Source organism: Astyanax mexicanus, chromosome 5, assembly GCF_023375975.1.
Source record: "Astyanax mexicanus isolate ESR-SI-001 chromosome 5, AstMex3_surface, whole genome shotgun sequence".
Lineage (NCBI taxonomy): Eukaryota > Metazoa > Chordata > Actinopteri > Characiformes > Acestrorhamphidae > Astyanax > Astyanax mexicanus.
The window spans coordinates 13,994,596-14,014,818 of NC_064412.1; the positions used below are offsets into that span (position 1 = coordinate 13,994,596).

General features: G+C 36.8%; 1 protein-coding gene across 1 annotated transcript; it reads right to left on the bottom strand.

The window, feature by feature from the left end:
• Positions 1-1,510: 1,510 nt before the first annotated feature.
• zgc:123305 (SMP2 and LNS2 domain-containing protein) lies at positions 1,511-18,257 on the bottom strand. The gene is made up of 20 exons (XM_007253303.4): positions 18,177-18,257; positions 10,922-11,122; positions 9,633-9,728; positions 9,111-9,352; positions 8,408-8,515; positions 7,905-8,013; positions 6,941-7,793; positions 6,724-6,817; positions 6,052-6,248; positions 5,836-5,929; positions 5,652-5,721; positions 5,437-5,529; positions 5,163-5,239; positions 4,881-5,019; positions 3,757-3,905; positions 3,559-3,645; positions 3,214-3,366; positions 2,245-2,359; positions 2,015-2,118; positions 1,511-1,897 (listed from the first exon to the last, which is right to left on the bottom strand). The coding sequence occupies exons 2-20, from the start codon at positions 11,111-11,113 to the stop codon at positions 1,756-1,758; spliced, it is 3,114 nt and encodes a 1,037-aa protein (XP_007253365.3). The 5' UTR covers positions 11,114-11,122; positions 18,177-18,257; the 3' UTR covers positions 1,511-1,755.
• Between the last annotated feature and the right edge of the window lie 1,966 nt (positions 18,258-20,223).

The following is a 20,223-nucleotide window of genomic DNA, read 5'->3' on the forward strand; positions in this document are numbered from 1 at the left end:
GCCAAATCCTGCTGGAAAATGAAATCCACATCTCCCTTAAAGCTGTCCGCAGAGAGAAGCATGAATTGCTGTAAGAATTTTCGGAAAAACACTGAACTGACTTTGGACCTGATATAACACAGTGGACCAAAACCAGCAGATGATTTTTGTGTGTTTATTGGCTGTAAGCCATAATCATCAACAATTAAACAAAGAAACACTTAAAATACACTCTGTGTGTAATACATCTATATAATATATGAGTTTCACATTTTTAACTGAATTACTGAAATTAAGTAACTTTTTAATGGTATTCTGTTTTTTTTAGATGCACTAGTATGTTGTGTATAGTGATGCAGAATTTTAAATGTAAATTCATTTAGTTATATTTTGTTTATCAAATAAGGGACACTGGGGACACACAAGCACAAGCATTGCCTTTCCTTGCGTCGACATTTACCATAGACTCATAAATATAGATAAAAGCCTGTTTTGTTATCTGCTTTCATCTTGTGTCTTGAGAACATAATATTTGTATTTTGCAAATTAAAAAAAATAATCTGGATGTATTCCTGAGGACAACAAGAAGTATGGCTGTTACCCAAATCTTACCACCTGTGGCTACAGAATACATTGCTGTGCTTGCAAGGAGTCTCTGATCTGTTTCTGTTTTTTTCCTGTGATTTGTTCATCAAGCAAGTGTGTTCAAGTGGGTTCAATCCTATTGTGTAACTATCTTTAGCAACGTATCCTCTGTTTACATCAATATAACAGTGATTACAAAACTGTTTCTTATTCTAAATTAATCAACAGCCATGTTTTTATCCTATTAGTTCTATTATTATCTAGTATTACTAGACCTTTTTATACAGGAATTGATGATCCAGCCAGAATATCCCAGTGAGTCACAGCACAGTGCACATTTACATCAGATTCATATCAGCTTATCCAAACTTTCTTATGAAAATGGTGTTTAAATAGGGATACATCATTTTAATGTCAAGTTCTAACTGGATTATTCCAAAGGGCGTGCTTAAAAACAGCATCAATCCCATTCTTGTCCTTTCCATTCAGCACTGTTCCAAAGCCATTAATCCTGACTTTTGTTTTAGCCACGCCAATGCACCGGCTGTGTTTCCCATTTAACTCCACATGACCATTTGTCATGCTTACAGCACTGGTGTCATTATTTTAAGCTTATCTTGCATATGTAGCAGAACTGGGTTGGCAAGCTGACCAGACCTGCATATCTCAAAATATTGTCGCTGTCCAATAAAACAAGTATCTCTGAAACAGCAACTTTACTGGAGAGATAAAGAGACTCTTTACTTTCAATAGCTTTCAATGTAAAAAAAAAAAAAAAAAAAGAGTTTACTTCAGGTAATTTTGGAGAATTTCTATTGGTCCATTCATCAAGAAATTTTGGGACAGTTTGTGTGTTTAAATTATATAGTAAACTGAAATGGAGATACTTGGTTTACGATGGTATACAGATCAGAAAAAGACTCCATGAAAGAAAAGACAAAAACAATTTCCCCACCATCATATAATTATACAGTTCATACAGCTGATACAGTTCATTTCTTTTAGTTTTTGCATACTATCAAAGATAAAAAAAAGTCTGTCTGCATTCCATCAGCCAATGGCTTCATGCAATTGCTTAGTGTTATAGTCATGGTAAAATAAAGGTGAATCTGAGAGCCAGGTACAGAGTATGTCACTGAAATAGTGTGCAGAGATAAATAATCGAGAAAGAAATTGAAAAGATGTGAAAGTCTAAAGTGAGGAGAGGTCCAGTTCTGGTAGGGGCTCTCTCCAGTAGGAGAAGTGGCTGTATTCTGGGTAATCCAACGATGTAGGTCGGCCTTTACAGATCAACGGGAAGACGTGCTCCACCAACTCACTTAAGTGAGTATACCTGTGAATCACAAACAACATTAAAATAAAACAATTACACCCAATAACAATTTATAAGTAATAGTTTTCTTACTGCCATTTAAGGTGTTGGTACACGTGCCATTATTTGTTTACTTACGATGACTTGCGGCCTTTGCTATTCTCCTGAATCAGTTCTCCTTTAGGATTCACAGTGAAGATTCGCATCTCTGGTACCCCGACCCTCTTGTATGCAAATGCATCCTACACACACACACACACAGACAAGTACAGTACATTTTAAAAAATTTTGGGGAGAATTCAAAGCATCAAAAACGAACAACTATGAGATGGTGTTCAGCTGTTCCTGTTTGTTGTAGTCATGCTTACATTGGTTCTGTTGCCAAAAGCAGCATAGAACGGCTGTCTTCCTGGGTTAAACAGGTCTCTGATGTCTGTTAGACATGTGATTTTAAAAACCTCTGGCTTCTTCTCAATCACCTCTCTGAAAATATATTGTTTAGATATATATTGTTTAGAACAGAGTCATGCATCTTACAGTCATGTAGGACACTCCATAAAAACCTTTGTATTCTGTAACATATTTAAACACAGACATTAGAACAATCATTTGTTAATAATTTGTAAAGTGTAATATTTTTAATATAAATCCAAAAGTAAGACAGACTCTTGCAAAATCAATTACAAAATGTTTTTCTAATTTAAGCTGATGTGAGGCATATGATTTTAACTTTAAGTAGGAATAAATGTGAAGATTATTTCTGTGTTGTCTCTTTCATTTACACATCCAGTGTAATCTTCCCATGTAAGTAAGAATTGTTTAAAAAAATAAATAAATAAAAAAAAGAATGTGAAGGTTATTTCTCAGAAAAAACTTTCTATTATTTTTTTTCTACCAATATAACCAATATACCAATATATATACCAATATACCAATATAAGTACGTATATAATAGCACTTTCTCAAGCAACAAAACACAAACTTACTGCACCATGCTGTTAATGCCAGATTTGGGCTAAATGGGTATAAAGAGAGTGGAGATCATCCTGACCTTACTAACAGTCTTGGTGCTAAATATAAAATTCTAAACAGTGATCACAGCAACGCTTAAGAACTTAAAGTCCTAACTAAGAAATCAAAAGCAGAATTAACTCTTTATTTTGTAGTGTCAACAGAATTTCAAAAGAAATGAATGAACAGGTGTCTGCACACTTTATTATATATATTATGTTAAAAGAAGACAAAAGGTGTTTATGGGGTGTCCTAAACTTCTGCACATAGACTGTACCTGGTGGTATTCTGCACATCACAAATGACATTTAGTAGTAAAAATGTACCTGTGCAATGCTGAGAACAAGCTGCTAGGAGCAAGTAAAACAGGTCCTTTAGGCAGTACAATGCCTTTATCATTGACCCACTGCAAGTAGCCCTTGGTGATGTCTGCCATGCCTATGGCACGAGCTGAACAGTACAGGAACTTATAGCCATTCCTAGAGAGAGAAAAAAAGCACAAAAAAAGGAAATACAACCAATAATTGTAATCTTGGTAGAATAACACACTTTTCAATGCCACACGATGATGCTCTACAGTCTACAGTTATGTTCAGATCTATTGAGATGACTGTCCACACTGGATTTGATGAGGTCACCGTTACTGTCGTGTTGTGAATGACATGACTTACTGATGTATTTTGTGGTATAGCTTGGCGATGCCTTGGTGGGTCCAGTCTTTCCCAAACTGTGGCAGAATATGACCCAATGCATCTGACCTGGTTATCGGTTTAAAGGAGGGGTTTAAAGGGTGTTAGATGTACATAGATGTATACATTTGTTCACCTTATATCACAGATGCAGAAATAAAAAAGTACACATATACCCACTTGGTGATGGTCCCATCAATATCTGAGATGATGATTTTATCATCCCAGTTCCACAGGTAGATGGCTGCTTCACAACGACAGGTGCCTTGGTACTGAGTGGTCACGCTAAACACGATCTTGTTGGCTCCATCCCGCAAATTAAGCCGCTCCTAACAAACACACACAACATACAGCAACTTTACTCCAGGAGATCTTTACTGTGGCCCAATCCCATTTCTCTAGTGTACCCCTATCCTTGTTTTCGAGATTGGGACAACACTTTAAGCACCAGATAGAGATCTATATCAACGGAGCACTAAAAGTTTAGCAACCTAGCTGTGGGTTGACTAGTTAATGTTAGGGTATCTTACATCTTTAGAAAGGGGTCAGGTTGTGGAGCAATTCACTATTATTGTTCACTGTCCATCCCTAATTCCTTTTAATAGCTTTTATTTTGTTTTATTATTTACAATGTTGCAGCCTCTGCTATCTGTTTCACAATTTATCTTGGAACCGGAAAAGAATGAACCACTGAGATGAACCACTAACACTATATACGCTTGTTATGAAGAAATTGGCCATAAAACATTGAAATTACACAAACTATCGTCGTAATATATAATAGTCATCGTAATTTTTAACAAATAAAATACTTTATTTGTGGGTTTCTTTGTTGCTTGTGCTGCTGCCATCTTGGTCTAAGTTATAAGGTCAACGGGAAAAAAGGGGTTGGGCCCAAATGTCCACACCTTAAAATGAATGTATTTAGCTACTTTAACTTGAGGCCTTTACTGACAGATGTGCAAAAGCACACACACACACACCTTGTCTAGTCCCTCTAGAGGAGTCCTGCCAATAGAATAGGACTCTCTAGAGCAGGCAAACAAGTACCTATTTGCCTAATGCCTGGTGTGGGCTAGAGAGGTATAACTTCTTCCAGCATTGAGCTGTTGAACTGTGTTCCATCCAGCTTCATAGAGTACATTTGGAATGAGTTGCAGATGATATGCACAGTATTTTTACAAATAGATACATATCAATGTAGCAAATATATCACCTGAGCAATGTATTACTTATGTTACTTCCATCAGCTAAAAGAGTAAGCCTTGTGTGTAGTGTAGGTACAGATGTGTAGAATCTCTTACTATCTGCTTGGAGGTGAGACGGAGTGACTTCCGGTAAATCTGACTCAGGCACTGGGCAGTGGCCATGGCTTCAGCTACAATATTTTGCTTCACAGAATCAGATCCATCATCATCACTGGATAACTGACCAGAATGCTTCCTACAAGTTAAGTCACAGACAGATTTCATGATAAAAAAGATTTTTTTTTTCACCACAGTGGGGAAATATCAGTATATTATAGACATCTTACAAAGCACTATCCAAGCACATTAGCACAGAATGAGCTTACAAACAGAGCTTACTTTAGTAAGGGTGGTCCGGGACGAGCAGAAGAAGAAGCGTCTATTTGGTTTTCTTCTGAATCAGGTTTTGAACTTGGCTGAAAAAGAGAGATGAAAGTGAGCGATAAAGCAACAGATAATGAGGGGGTGGAGATGAGACAAGATACAAATCAAACAACTCATGCTACATAAACATCTACTGTAAAAACAGGTCTGCAGAGATACTGAGTGCCAGTACAAAAACCCCAAACATCTCAGTTCTAGGAAATACAAAGCTCTTAAGTAACAGTTGTACCTGGTTATTGCCCATGTCTCTTCTTCTCCAGGAAAACCACCAGCGGCCAGACTTCTTGGGCATCTTGTGCTTTACCAGCTGTTCAATTGTACTCTGTGTGAAAACAAATGGCACAATACAGTTTTCATTCACATAATGATCCACGAGCAGATCCTCCAGGCCAAATTCAACAAGGGTTAAAGGATAACCCTAAACAACCTATATGGAAGATATACCTTTGGCAAATTCTTCTGGAAAGCTTGCATTGACAGAACCATTGGAGCAGCAACAGCCCAGTTGTAATAGCTGAAAGGCAGCAATAGATATCAACAATCAGTTACCAGAAAGAGCAGGTTCTTTTATTGGAAACATTGGGAGTCAGGTAGTAGTGATGTTAAAATCAGAATTAATTTTACACACTTTGAGTTGATGCAGATCACAAGGTTTGGATCGTCCACAATTCCAGGATTGTCAACAAGGTCTTGATACTTCACAATATGCTCCATAAACTTCTCTGTAGCAAATAAGAGCCATTATTAGGCTTCATAATGTCTTCCTTCTTTGTTCTACTTGTTATCCCCTATCATACACACACAAACATACAAATGTATCCCATGCTTATTAATCTCTCTGTACCTTTCTTTATCTGCCTGTTTTGGCCCTCAGTCCCACACAGAGACATGGTGACATCTAGGGAGTCTGTAGTGGAATCTGACAGATACTCTGTCCCACTGTCCACATTGCCACTGCCCAGAGACTGAGGAGACTGCTGGCCAGACTGTGGGGAAACTCTGGGAGTGTGGAGATCAGCACCAGGCCGAGATTCACTTTCACTGCACAGAAAGATACAGTATATCAACATATTATATTGCATTGTATTGTACTGTGTTTTTTACCTATTAATTACAGAGCTGCTGCATATTAGAATGTAAGCAAAATAAGCTGAAACTACATCTTTTTGGTAATGTTTCATTTTTCGTCGTTTTAGTTTCCTTTCCTAACAGCTAAATAACTTATTAATTTAAATTAATGTGTATTTTTTCTAAGAATTAGTTAACAAGGCTGGAAATAAGAAATAACTAATAAAATATAATATACTACAAACAAATAGTGTATTGTACATTCGTACATATAACTATAACAGGTTTAATAGTTATTCAGCTAAATTACTGATCACTACTAGTTTTTTTTAGCTACAGTCTTTCTGTTTGTTAATAAAGTTATAATAGCACTTATTATTGATTATATCGTTAAAAAAATCTGGTACCACTTCTAAACAGTTGTGTATGTAAAAAGTGAAGATTTTACCTTTTGGGAAAATAAAGTGCGACCACTTCAGGATCGAGGTTGGACAAGTCATCTAGGTAGATGTCTGCTGGTCCCAAATGCTGGCTGCGCTTGCCTTCACAAATTAAGATGAAAAGGAAGTTAATAGAGAACCTTCTGTGATGTCTCTTTCATTTTCACATCCAGTGTAATCTTCCCACGTAAGTAAGAATTGTTTAAAAAAAAAAAAACGGCCTACCCTTTTTCTTTTCTGGTGATTCTGCTGCTTTAGATGTGGACTGAGAACAGCCAGGTTGCTCCTCTACCTGGATGACTGTTGTCACATTCCTCTTGGTTAGCGAGTTCTCTGTTCCTATACCTCCCTCTTCCTCAGCAAGTCCTTCTGCGAAAGGCTCAATGCCGCTGTCTCGCTCCATCACAGCTGCCCTTTCTCCTGGGCTCAGGTGAACAGGTTGGGTAAAGGCACTGCCTGTGCAGGGAGGAGATGTTGCCATTGTTCCCGATGGACCTAAACTAATCCCACCTACTAATCCAGTTGGAGCAGCTGTGTCAGCGCTGTTGTACTGGCTGTTGGGACAATTTGAAATTACAATTTTATCCCTGAAGTTTTTGCCAATGTTGTGTGAAATGATCAAGTTAGCTGTATTAGTCTGGCCAGTGGTTTTGGCAGTGTTATCTGGATTAGCTGTTCTTGTGCTTGAATCACAGTCTGTGCTGCTGGAGTTAGCTGTGCAATCAGTGGCAGTTTGGGTGTCCAGCCCTGAGACCGGAGGCTGGTCAGAACTGTCCACAAGCTTTAGTGTCTCCAGATGCGGAAGCATGAGCGGGAAATCCTGCTGTGTGGGTGAGGAAGATTCTGAGGTGTTATTTGGGGTGGAGTGGGAAACTGTAGGTAGGTTATCTGAGGGACAGGGCTCTGCTACGAAAGTCCGAGGTTCGGGCCTCACCACAGTTACAGTTTCCAGGTCAGAAGGCTCCATTTCGAATGAGGATTGGCGGCGGATGGTGCGGAAATGGGAATGATCCGAGGGCATGGGAAGGCAGGAGGGTGTGCGTGGAGGTTCAGGTCCAGTTCGTTCTGTCTGACAAACCTGCAGGTAAGACACAGATCATCAGTGAGCTTCTGGTTCACAAGTGCAGTATGTGTGAGCTGCAATATTGACACGTCTACAGAAGAGCACTGCTGCGGAACAGAGAGCTACCTTGGGAAAACCACCCCAATTCCATTGCATCTGAGGACCCGATGTCTCCTGAGGCTTCACCAGCAACTCTGAGTCACTCTTAGGAGATGAGGGCCGACTATAAAACAGGCTGTGATGAAGAAAAGAGATAGAATGGCAAAGAACAGTTATAAAGACAAATCAAAGATCTGATTTGGTCATATTACATAATAAAGCAATTTCACAACATTAATGTATAAATGTCATCAAACAATTATACGGAGACCTTCTATTTACCTATGTAGGGTATGTAATCTTTAGGTAATATTTCTTGATGTTCTTGTTATTTATGCTTTATTTATATTCATTTATAAGATTTAAAAATCAAACCTAAACACAGCAGAACACTATGCACGTCTTATCCGACATGACCCACAGCATTAAAGTTTGAATTCAAACCTGACTGCAACTCAAACATAATAAAAAAAAAAAAACCTCACCAAAGAAAAGACCACAATTCCCAAGGATAGAAAAATAGTTGTTACCTCTCATTAGGAGAGCACTCTCCATCTGAGTGCGGATGCAGCTCTATGGTCGGACCTCCATTGAGGTCATCACTCGGCTCTTCAGAAAGAGAGTAGTACACAGACTTACTGCAGACAAAAATAAATGCAAAAACATCAGTGTTTGTTTTTTTATGTCTGATCTTTAAATCCATCCATGAACTGTAACTAAAAGCCCATAATATTTACTAGCATAAACACAACTTTTACAATGTAGACAAGTGATATTAATTGATTAAAAAAAATGTAGCAGGTTAATAATTAGACCAATATTATCTTATTAACCAAGAGTAATCACACTTAAGCTTTTCATAATGGAAGAAAGATTGTAAGACTGGACAAATGGAATTATATGTATATAAGTGGTGTCAGTCGCTTGTGGGAAGAAATAAGGGTAAGATTTATAAAATGTAATCCATATTTCAGCATAAACATATAGCAAATCTACCTTCCTTCTGACAGTAGCAACAACGTTTACATCACAAGATAAAATTGCTAATATGTCACCAGGCCCTGTAAACTTGGTAATGTAATTAATATGCATTTACAAATTAAAAACTTAATTTTTCTGATTAATTGCATGCATAAAGCAGAAAAACATTTAAAAATATATATATTTTGTTTTCATATACATGTTTTCAACAACAGACAACAGCCTTTTTATCAGCCGACCATTCACTCTAACCTTGCCACCATAAGTGATACAGACTCCTCATTAAAAAGGTCCTGCTCTGAAGTGTCCCTCTCCTCTGAGGATGAGCTGCTATCTTCACGCAGGTGTGTGTCAGAGCGTGCTCGTTTCTTTCTTCGCTTTTTCCTTCGGGTGGCAGAAGATGAATTGGTGCTAGCAGGAGACTCGGCCACCTCAGAAAACTCTGGAACCTCAATGGGGATGGGTGAAGTGCAGAGGTGTGCCGGCACACCAACCTGGAAAAACGGAAATGTTACTCTAAATGGACAAAAGTCCTGGGACACCTGCTCATTTATTGTTTTCTTTAAATAAAATCAAGCCTCATTCCAGAGAACACAGTTGCACTGCTCCACCGCTCAAAGCTGAGGCCTCTATATCCTTACCTTCATATATTTCTTATAACAGGAGTCCACAAACATATAGATATATAGTGTATATACACATTTATTAAAGAAGTCTACAAATAAGGTACAAGCAGTTCTCTGAAAAAGCTTACTCTGAAAGTTTTGACAATACCTGCAAGTTTTCATTTTCCTCGACAAAGAATGCCTCTCCATTGTCCCCCAGTTTCATGTGCAGGTCAATAGGCTCGCCATTGATCTCAATGTCCACCTAAAAATACATATTACATATATAGTTATTAGGTAAGGCCTTCACAGTGTATAAAATTCAAGAGAATTTTAAAAGTCTACGTGTGTAACAATTCGCTTCGGTCACAGTAATGATATTTGGATTTTGGATTCACATTTGATATCACGATAATGATCATATACTGTATTAAACTGAATTTAAAATGCTATTAAAAAGCCAAACGACAAATTGAGATGAATTGAGATGTTAAAAAACTTGATGGGTTTTATTCCAAAATCAGATTTATCATTTACCAAGAAAAAGAGCTGAGGGGCATTCCTATTGGACAGTCCGTAACTTTGGTCTTAAGATATCTGGCCTGCAGAGAAACCCTGCTTTGTCTTTGAAGAACACTGAAAGTACTGAATGTGTGCACTGTGACCTTTGTTGTTCAAACAAATTGCATTAGATGGCATTATCAAAAGAAGTGTTGTTTTCTTTGAACTGGACCCTGTAGTTCCATTCTTTTCCAATCTATTCTATTTATTTCCCATAGAAAAGAAGCCACATTTTTCCATAATTATGTCAAATTTGGATCCAGAGCCTGACTCACGCACACATTTGGTAGACCCTCTTCTCCCAGACTAAGCATCTCAGACTGCCTTCATTGAGTGAGTATACAGTGCAGAAGAAATGCAGGTCTTTCCCCTGGATACTAGTTTGTCCAGTAACTGTAATATTTTTTACAGTAAAAGTGCAACTCATGTTAATGCTCCATTACAACCCATCTCTTCCCATCATGCAATGAACAGAAAGGGTGTGATGTGGCCTGTACCAGTCAAGGCTGTCAATCAATTAAATCCTACTTGTAGCCCTGCCTTCGAACGGTATAGCAAAATAATGTTTTAAAATGTTTTTTTAAAGAAGATTTTTGGGTGTAAAATAAAAAAACTGCTAATAAAGTCACATGGAAAACATGGAAGATTTTTTTTGTCATTCAAACATATGGGTAATGGTTGGGGCTACGCACAATCCTGCAACCAGCCAAAAGTGGTGGCTAGACCTTTACTTCTGATAAATATTGTCCATGCTTTTCTAGAGTCCCCACACACACACACACAATCAACAAATCACACTTCACACACTTCATAATCAATAAATCATTAAGTCAAGAAACATTTACTGGCAAATGAATCATAAAAAACATCCTCTTGCCTTCTATCCCAGTCACTCACCACTTTCTCCTTGGAGCGCAGGACTCCCAGTTTTCCGAAGCGCACATGGAACGGTGAGCACTGGAGACTGCCATCCGGCTGCCGTACTACAATAACATCAATGCCACCAGTGAGGGTAGCAGGGTTCAGGCCTCGATAAAGCTCCTTTACTGTAACAAAGACTGTCTCCGCTAACTGTCCCACGTAGTTCATGGTCTGGGACTGTGAGAGAGACACAGAAAGAGAAAGAGCTGCGGAGTTTAATAATCAGTACATTCACTAAAAAAAAAAAAACGCAAACAACATAAATCACAAAGTAACTGAATAACTCAACTAACACAAGTAATACCTGAAACACTGTTCACACATTTTTGTTGCAGGATGTTGAAACAATAAGTGGTGTTTTAGACTCTTAGTGTAAGTGCACAATCAACCTTTGCATTCAAAGGCAATGAATAATGGTGAAGTACACCTCCCCATTTCACAAAGATCAAAGTCTGGGCCTACTTCAATAGTACAGTGAACCAAGTCTTAATAACTTAATGATGTCAAATATGAACTGATACAGGCAGCTGAAAATGGATACACAGGTCACAGTGACGTGTTTTAAATTCAACATCTGAGATAAGAACTAGGCTGTTGCTTTCTGAGCCCTCTAGTCAATTTCTAATAGCCTAGCAAAAAACAATTGCGTAACTCCTTGGGGATGAGCCCTTGGTAGGCCTTGGCAGTGTTCCACAGACTCACAAAGAGCAGCTAAAGCATGGACAATTGAGGAGAGTTGTATGTCCAATACAAATAAGCTTCTATTATACAGTTTCTCCAAATATTTGATAAAGAAATGTACATTCTATTATTAGTTTAATGTAAAAAAAAAAAACATCTCTTCTTACTTTGGCACCCACATAAAGAAACAAGGCCTTGGGCCAGAACATTAACAGACAAAGCTCTGTTTCATTTATAAAAGGTTAGTGAATTAGTAGGAACAGTGCTTATAAAACTTCTCTACCACAAAACATTTTTTTCTCAGAGACAGGCCTGATTTCATTAACAAGCCTTGACATGACTAACGACAGTAGTACACACTGCAACTCTGACTCATACTGGTGTCAAAACTGCTTCATCATATGTGAGCCCTGAGGAATGGCACAGACGTAATCTCAAAGAACACAAAACACAAAAGAAAAGTTTCTCCTTAGACTTAATTGCTAAGTGTGTTCCAATGAATTTGTCTTGGTAAAATGATACTAGAGAAGATAAAATAAGAAAATTAAAAGTTAAAATAAATACTAGATGAGAAAGTATAATACACTCCAATGTGAAGAGAGCTAAAATTATGTTAAGTTATGTACATACAATATATACAGGGTCTGCAGAAACACACTATCGGGTTCTATTGACAGTACTATTGTACAATAATACTGTTCTAGAATGACATGAACATTTAGTCACAGTCATGTAACAATCTCTAAAATATCTCTTATAGGGTATAGAAGAAGGCAAACTCTTCTCGATTGTCAATGAAAGGCAATGTTAAAAGATGTTTAAAGTTATTTTGGAGCATTTCTAATGGTTGATTCATTATGAAAATGTTAAAAACTACAGACGGGTTAATAGGACATAACATTTTTTTGGGAACAGCGATGGTTATGAAGTTATGCAAAGATTATGGAAGCATTTTTGGAATAGTGTGAATTTCTGAGTCACAGTAAGTGTGGTGTGGTGAGATATACACTGTGGTTAAGAAGGCCACAGCTTTGGGGAAGAAGCTGTCAATTTGTCTAGTTGTGCACACAGCATACATCATAAAAACTATGTAACTTATAATAAGCTACATAAAACAATAAAACATCCATAAAACAGCTATAAAACATCTATTAATTCTGTCCTGCTCTCTAAATTGGTCACACCACAAAGTTAAAATGTTCCTATGGTAAGATATTATTACACCTCATGACATCTCAAGTGGGATATTTACTACTTTTACTACTACTACTAAGTTCAATGCATCAACCCACTTTACATAATGTTATTGTAAAAATGTGATTACTATGGAAAATGAGAAAGGACAAAATAAATCATAATAAACTGCATCAATGGTTTTCAGCTACCATTCCTGCAGAGCCACATACAGTATATTCTAAATCAGGGCATCTGATAGGTCTGAGGACCTTTTTTTGGCTTTTTCCTGTGCACCCATGGTGTTGCTAATGGTGCTGATAGAAGAGCTACTGCTAACATGGAGATATTAGAACATCAAACTAGAAAATCTCAACATCATGTTAGAACAAAAGAAAGCACAACAGTACCCTCAAAAAAATCACAAGATTTATCCACAAGATTCATCCACTCTGCTCTATTAAGACCACAATGCACGTTTTAAAAGTACTTTATTAGCATGCTCGATGCAAATACACATTCTCACCAACAACTTACTGATTGTCTCCTTAAACATACTGCTTCTGTCACATAAAAACCTTAAACTTTACAGGAGAATTCTGAATATTTTTATCATTACATTTTAACATAATATAAATAACAATTAAATTTCACAGTATGTCAAATAGTTTCAGCCAAATACTTAGTTAAGTACTTTAGCTTAACATCAAATGAAGAGCCACATGCTTGAGCATTATACAAACAACAAAGCACTAGCTCAGCAAAATTCAGCTCTAGTTTCAAACCGACAAATAGAATAGAGAACAGAATATTTTACAAAGACCAGCCAGCAGTGACTAAGCAATTTAGTGGCACTTACCAAGGTCAGTGAAACACAGAGGAGAAAATAGGAACCCTTACCCATAAAGAGGGATGGAGATGACCCGTCCCTGCAAAATCTGTTTCCCTCCACCCTCCGGCTGCCATTCGCAGGCCAAATGTCCTTCATCCCCTGACCTGGGTCTCTTTACAGAACTCCTGCTAACAGCACTACCCCGGAGACCCCAAAATGTGTTTGAAGTAGCTGTCTTACTTAGAAATTTTACATTATTGTAAATAAATATTCTCTCTGAGGCTTTTTAGTTGGCTGTCTATTGGGGCAGATGTAAAGTCTATATGCAGGACGAAGAGTGGGGTGATACTGCTGATAATGACACTATGAGAGAGACCCAGTACATTCATCCCAATCTCTCTCTCTCTCTCTCTCTCTCTCTCTCTCACACACACACACACACACATTTCTTTTTCAGTCAGGTCACACTGTGTGTGTGTGTGTGTGTGTGTGTGTTATAGAGAGAGAGGGAGACACACACACACACACACACACACACACAAACACACACAGACTTCTCTTTTTCATTCAGGTCACCCACAATCACGCCACACAAAATACACACAGTCCAGCTCTAAAAGGTACCCTGTGACCCGAACACAGATGTACATGCTCGCACACTCTCTCCCAACATTAAAATACATGTACATACAAACACACACACCTGCTGCACATGACAATCAGGCCAGCAGTTTGTGACAGACTCAGCCATTCTTTTCACTCAGCCCTGTGTGCTTATTCACAAACAGAGAGAGAGAGAGAGAGAGGCCTGTGTATGTGTTTGTGTGCGTGGGTTTGCCAATGGGACAGATCAACCCAGGGCACTTTATCAAATCAATGGAGAAGTATAATACAGAGGGACAATGTGATATTAAGAAGATGGGCTTCTCCATGCATTACAACAGGTAAGAAGACTGTTGTGCTTAAGATTGGAGGGAAAGAGGGATAGATAAAAAGATGGGAAAATGGGGCATTAAGGTTATATCTTTTTCTAGATATCTAGCTTGTTTGTATGCTGAGGCACTTATTATAATCATCATCATCATATCATCCACTGCATATAGAAATATTTTTATTAGGTTTACTCAATGCAACTCCCTTTTTTGCAACTTTTCTTTTCACAGTTTGTCATTTACTGGGTGCTCTGGATTGTGGTGTAAGAACACATCAAACTCCATAAAACTAGTAATTAAATAAGCAAATGGAAAAATAAACGAATCTTAGATTTAAAATGCATTGTTTAGCATCGAGTGCCAGTCCTCAGACAAATGTGTTGACTTTACTATCATGTTGTACAGGAACAACACAGCGATACTGATTCCTATCAGTACCACCCAGCATCAGGCCTGATAATATCAGCCCTTAACACTATCATATCAACTCTCTCAGTGATGAAAGCAAGGTAGAAGATGAAACTATAAATACAGAATGCCTGCTCTCTTGAAAGAGTGTAAAGAGAATGCTTTAATCTGCAATAAAAATATCATGATTAAGAACACTTTACTGCCAATACACAGCAGTACAATTGAATTGACCCCCCACATTTTAACCCCTCTTCAGCAGTGAACACAAACTTAGCAGGCTTAGCAGTGAATTAAAAAATAAATAACTGAAACTGATAGAACATCTAACATCTAACCCACTTTACCAACTTAATCTTCCCTGTTTCAATATATTTTTTGTTATGTTAATACTTTGTAAACATTTCAATAAAATATATTTTCTGCTTAGTGTGATGATATATTGTACCCATAAAAACATACTACGGCTCATGTACCAAGCCACAAATCAACTAAGCAATTCAAGCAGCTTGACCAAAGAGAAATGTGTTATGCAAAGTACAGGAAATGAATGTGCTCATTAATAAAAATCGAGGTAAAATACTGATTTGAGATCATATCATCCAGCACTAATACACATAAAACAGCTGCAGGTTAGACGCCTTTCTCAAAGCAAAGGCGCCTTAGCTGTGAACACCGGTTCTGTAAACTAAACAGTAATCTTCTGGCCGCAAGCACACTTCTCTAATTTTTAGGCTGCTCGACACACCTAAAAGTTACTAAAACAGGAATTAAAATGCTTTGTCTTATAATGATTTTTTTGCGCTCCAGTTCTGCACACACACTTTATAGATTACTCTTCATCACTCCTCTTTCTCTTATTGTAATGCCATCACAGAACAGAAGTCTAATCAGAGTTACACATCTAGGCTTTAACTAGATGTAAAATGCACTAGCCTACTAACTGTTTTTAAATATAATAAACTAAATGATTTAAACACAAATCCACAGGTTTCTGAATTCATTTAACATACATATGAAATCATAATGTTTGCTGTTGTTTCTTTTGACTGAATGTCTTAATTTTGGTATATCAGATTTTTCAGAGGTTTCTTGGTTATGTTCTAGAGTTGCTTAAAGGGGTTCCCTTAAAAGCATTAATTTGACTCGTCATGTTTAACTTAAGTCTTGTTTTTGGAACAAATTCATAGCCTACAGCAATATGAGATATACCTCCCATGCACTCATGGGAACACTTGGTTAACATCTCAGTATTCAGAGAATTTAGGCTCCAAGTTTCAACATGATAAATGTGCATTTTATGATTATTTAAAAATAAATGAATCAACACTCTGCAGATTAAAACATGATACCCACAAACAGTGCAGTAGGCCTCTATCATTTCTGTTACAGAGAACCCATGCTGACCTCTATAGCCCACAGCTGTTCCAATTGTTTACTATAAATAAATGAAAGGGGGATTAAAATGATTGGCTGATGGAAAATTCTTAATAAATTGGCTCTGTGTAAAGCAAAGGGAAAATTCCTACTGTTCTTATTTCCCATTAAATATCAACTACAGAAAGATTTTGCCTATCAGTATCATTTATTTGACTTCAATCCTGGATAAATGAAGTGCATTATAAGTATCATGACATGTTTAATCATTGATTTCTGTTACATTCTGGTGAAAATCTCAATCAGGGGTGTGCCAAAACATATTGTATTAAATAATATCATCAAATAAAAAGTAACATTTATTTTGCTGCAGTAGTGTACTCTTGAAATGTATATATTTTATTCATTTTTGTCATATTGCCAAAAACACTTTTATTGCAAAAATAGCCTGAAATATAGTGATATTACTTTAGGGCCATATGGGCCATCAGGGAACATATTTTTTGCTGTTTGAAATTTAGTGTTTTAATTTTCTATTAAATATTTACTAGAGACAGCCTTTATATGTACTGTATAATTTATTCTACATCAGTCCTGGATAGATGGACTGCATAGTAATATCATTCAATGTTACAATATGGTGAAAATTCAAATTAGAGGAGTGCCAGATCATATTATCACCACATAAAATCTAATGTTAATTTTGTTTCAGTAGTGTATTCTTGAAATTATATATATTTTTTCATATAATGTTTGGTCATATCGCCAATAATATTGTTATTATAAAAATAGCCTAATGTCTTATTTTTCATTTGTCTACTCAGCTGAGAATGTAATGTAAAACACTGAGGTCGAGCCAAATCAGAGTTTTGCCAGGTCCTAACTTGTTGAGAAAAGGCTGATTTGTTTAGTTTTTAAGTAAATTATCAGTGTATTCTTTGTTAGACAACATGTGGGTTCCTTACTGTCCGTGTGTTTTAAGCAATATGAATATATATATAATGTATGTATATAGTCTCAAAAACAACTGGTTGCATAGTAACCATAAATCAAGACAAATAACAGGACTCTGTATTTTATACTCCCAAAAATATCTAATATAATATAACTTATACAACTCTCATTACTGCTTCTGCACACTCTAAGTAATGAAGGTTTAAATTTAATGAAATGTATTTTATTTCAATCCTGGATATATAGAGAGCATGTTATTATAATTAATAAGTCTATTTAGTTGAGAATGTAATCTAAAACACTGAGGTCGGGTAAAATCAGAGTTGTGCCACGTCTTAACCTTTACCTGTTGAGATAGGAGCACAGCCACAGGTCGATTTGTTTAGTTTTAAAGTAAAATATGAGTGTATCATTTGTTAAAGCATGTGGGTTCCTTACTGTGTCTTTTAAGCAATGTGAAACACATACACTGGCACAAAATAGTTTTAAAAATAACCGGTGAAATAGTAACCATAAATCAAAACACATTACACGACTCTATTTTATATTGCAAATATGATATAACCTATAGCTTATAACTCTCATTACTGCCTCCTCACACTCTAGTAATAAAGTAGTTAGATAGGTTAAGAGTTTCATGGGCAGATAAACCAGATAAACCAGCTTAACCCAGCTAACTCCGTCTGCAGTCTGAGATCAGGACATCCCCCAACATTAATAACCTAATGTAACCCATTATACACAGCTACGCACTTCAACAATTCTGCAGTAAAATTCTGCTTCATTTCCTACAGTTATTAACTACAGAAAAATAAGCAGAAATTAACCAGAAAACACTAAAACTACAAACAAACACTAGAGCTTCAATTTTTACCTTCCCAACTCCGACTTTCCGAAGAAACGTTTCAATCAAACTTCCGGACGCTGAGCCCAGCCACGACGTGATGAATCCGTACACACGCCAATCACAGCTCCAGCCAATCACTGACCGCGATTCATTAAGTCCCGCCCACTCCACCCCGCTGGCTACTGTTTACATCTGTGTTCAGTGCTGATAGACACCAGTAGGGGGCGCGCAGAGACAGGCGTGTGGTGAAGCTGCTGTACTGACCCCAGTTCAGTGCTTTTACCTCTTTTACCTCTTATAATTAACCATCTATAGCATTTATTATATTTTTCGGGAGGAAAAACATATCTTTTTAAAGTTTTGGAGTCCCTGTGATTATATTTCACATATGCATGTCTATTTTTTGTTTTATGATATGAAACCGCTAATTTAAATAATTTAAACAAAACATGCAGGATTGGTCTACCTGCATAACCTTGCCCAAAGACAAAAACAAACAATGTTTTTTTACATTACATTACACAGCATAAGGACTTATAATAATGAAGTACACTAACAATTAAGGACCTAGAAGTCCAAGGCAAAACATTTTTTGGCAGGGCCTGAAGGCCAAACAAGAATAGTGGGATATAGAGGAGGAAAGAGCTCTGGGTAGTTTGTTAGAGATGTGTGTTAGAGTAAGTTCTCTTTAAAGAGCTCTGTTTTAAGAGTTTTAACACATTTACATTTACTGAAGTTTGTGTTTAAGTTTGGATGAAGGGGATTGGTGTGGTCCTGCTCTTGTAATAATTTGTTTCATGAGTTTTTGTAGATGTCTGAGTACTTGGCAGTTGAGGCACGGACCATGAACATAGTTCGCTATGCTTCTGGATTCTTGTCGAGCCAGTGTCAGATGGTAGTGGTTGCTGTGTTCTGCTCACGCAACTTATAATGTGATTTATTGTGTGTGATTGTGCTTAGGTAAGTGTGTTGTTGCCATAGTTAAAGGAAGTGAGCTTAGATTAAGGAGGGATTCTGTTTGTTCATAGGTTATTTTTTGGTAGGTCTGTTACTTGGCAGTTGAGGCAATGGACCATGAACATAGTGTTAGGCTGTGCTTCTGGATTCTTGTCGAGCCAGTATCAGATTGTGGTGGTTTTGCTATTGTTGTTAGTTGAGTGAGTAGTAGATCCTGGCTGAGCCCTATGCATAACCCCAGCTGTTAGGTGCAGGATTTGTCAATTTCCTGTATTATATTACTTTACAGCAAGAATATATAAATAATATAAACTAACAAATATACCTCTTTACATATTTACATATATTGCAGCTATATATATTGTTATTTATGATTTACTTGTACATTTCATTGTATTGGATGTAGTCAGCCCTTTTCTGCCAAAAAGCTAATCCAGCCCAAGACTAGATGGTCATCTAGAAAAAAAAATTACTCAATGCCAAGAGCTATAGTCAAGCTAGATTATTAGCAGGGTTGTAATTATATATTAAAAATAAAAAATACATACAAAATAATGTACAGTATTGTATGGTTTAATAACCAAAAATGTTTTGGTTTGTTGTTTGAGGGCAAAACTGTGCCCAAAGGGTTAACTGACAGTAGCTAAGATAGGTCATGGTCTTGTAAGGTCCTAAACACAAACCTCTCACCAGCTCTAATGAAAAACCTTGAAACATTGATACACTGTGTGCAAACTTTTGAAATTTTCTTGCTGACTCAACTTAAAATATTTTGTTGCGCAGACTTTCTCGCTCAATCAAGTTGATGATGATAGTCATTGAAACTTTTGTAAGTTGGATGTGGTACAAGTCCGACTAGTGGTAAAATGCTTTAAATGTCCGAAAAATAAAAAAACATGAAAAAGAAAGGATGAAAAAATAAAGGTGAAAAAAAAATATGTAGAGACCAAATAAAAAAGCAGAAATAAAATTTATATACACAAATATAAGCTTAAAAATATATACTTTATATAAGGCTTTAGGCCTTTAGTGTCCACAGAAAAGTTGTTTAAAGTTTATAAAAACACTGTGTTACAACACTTTTTAAGATTTACTCTGAATGAACACATTATTTATT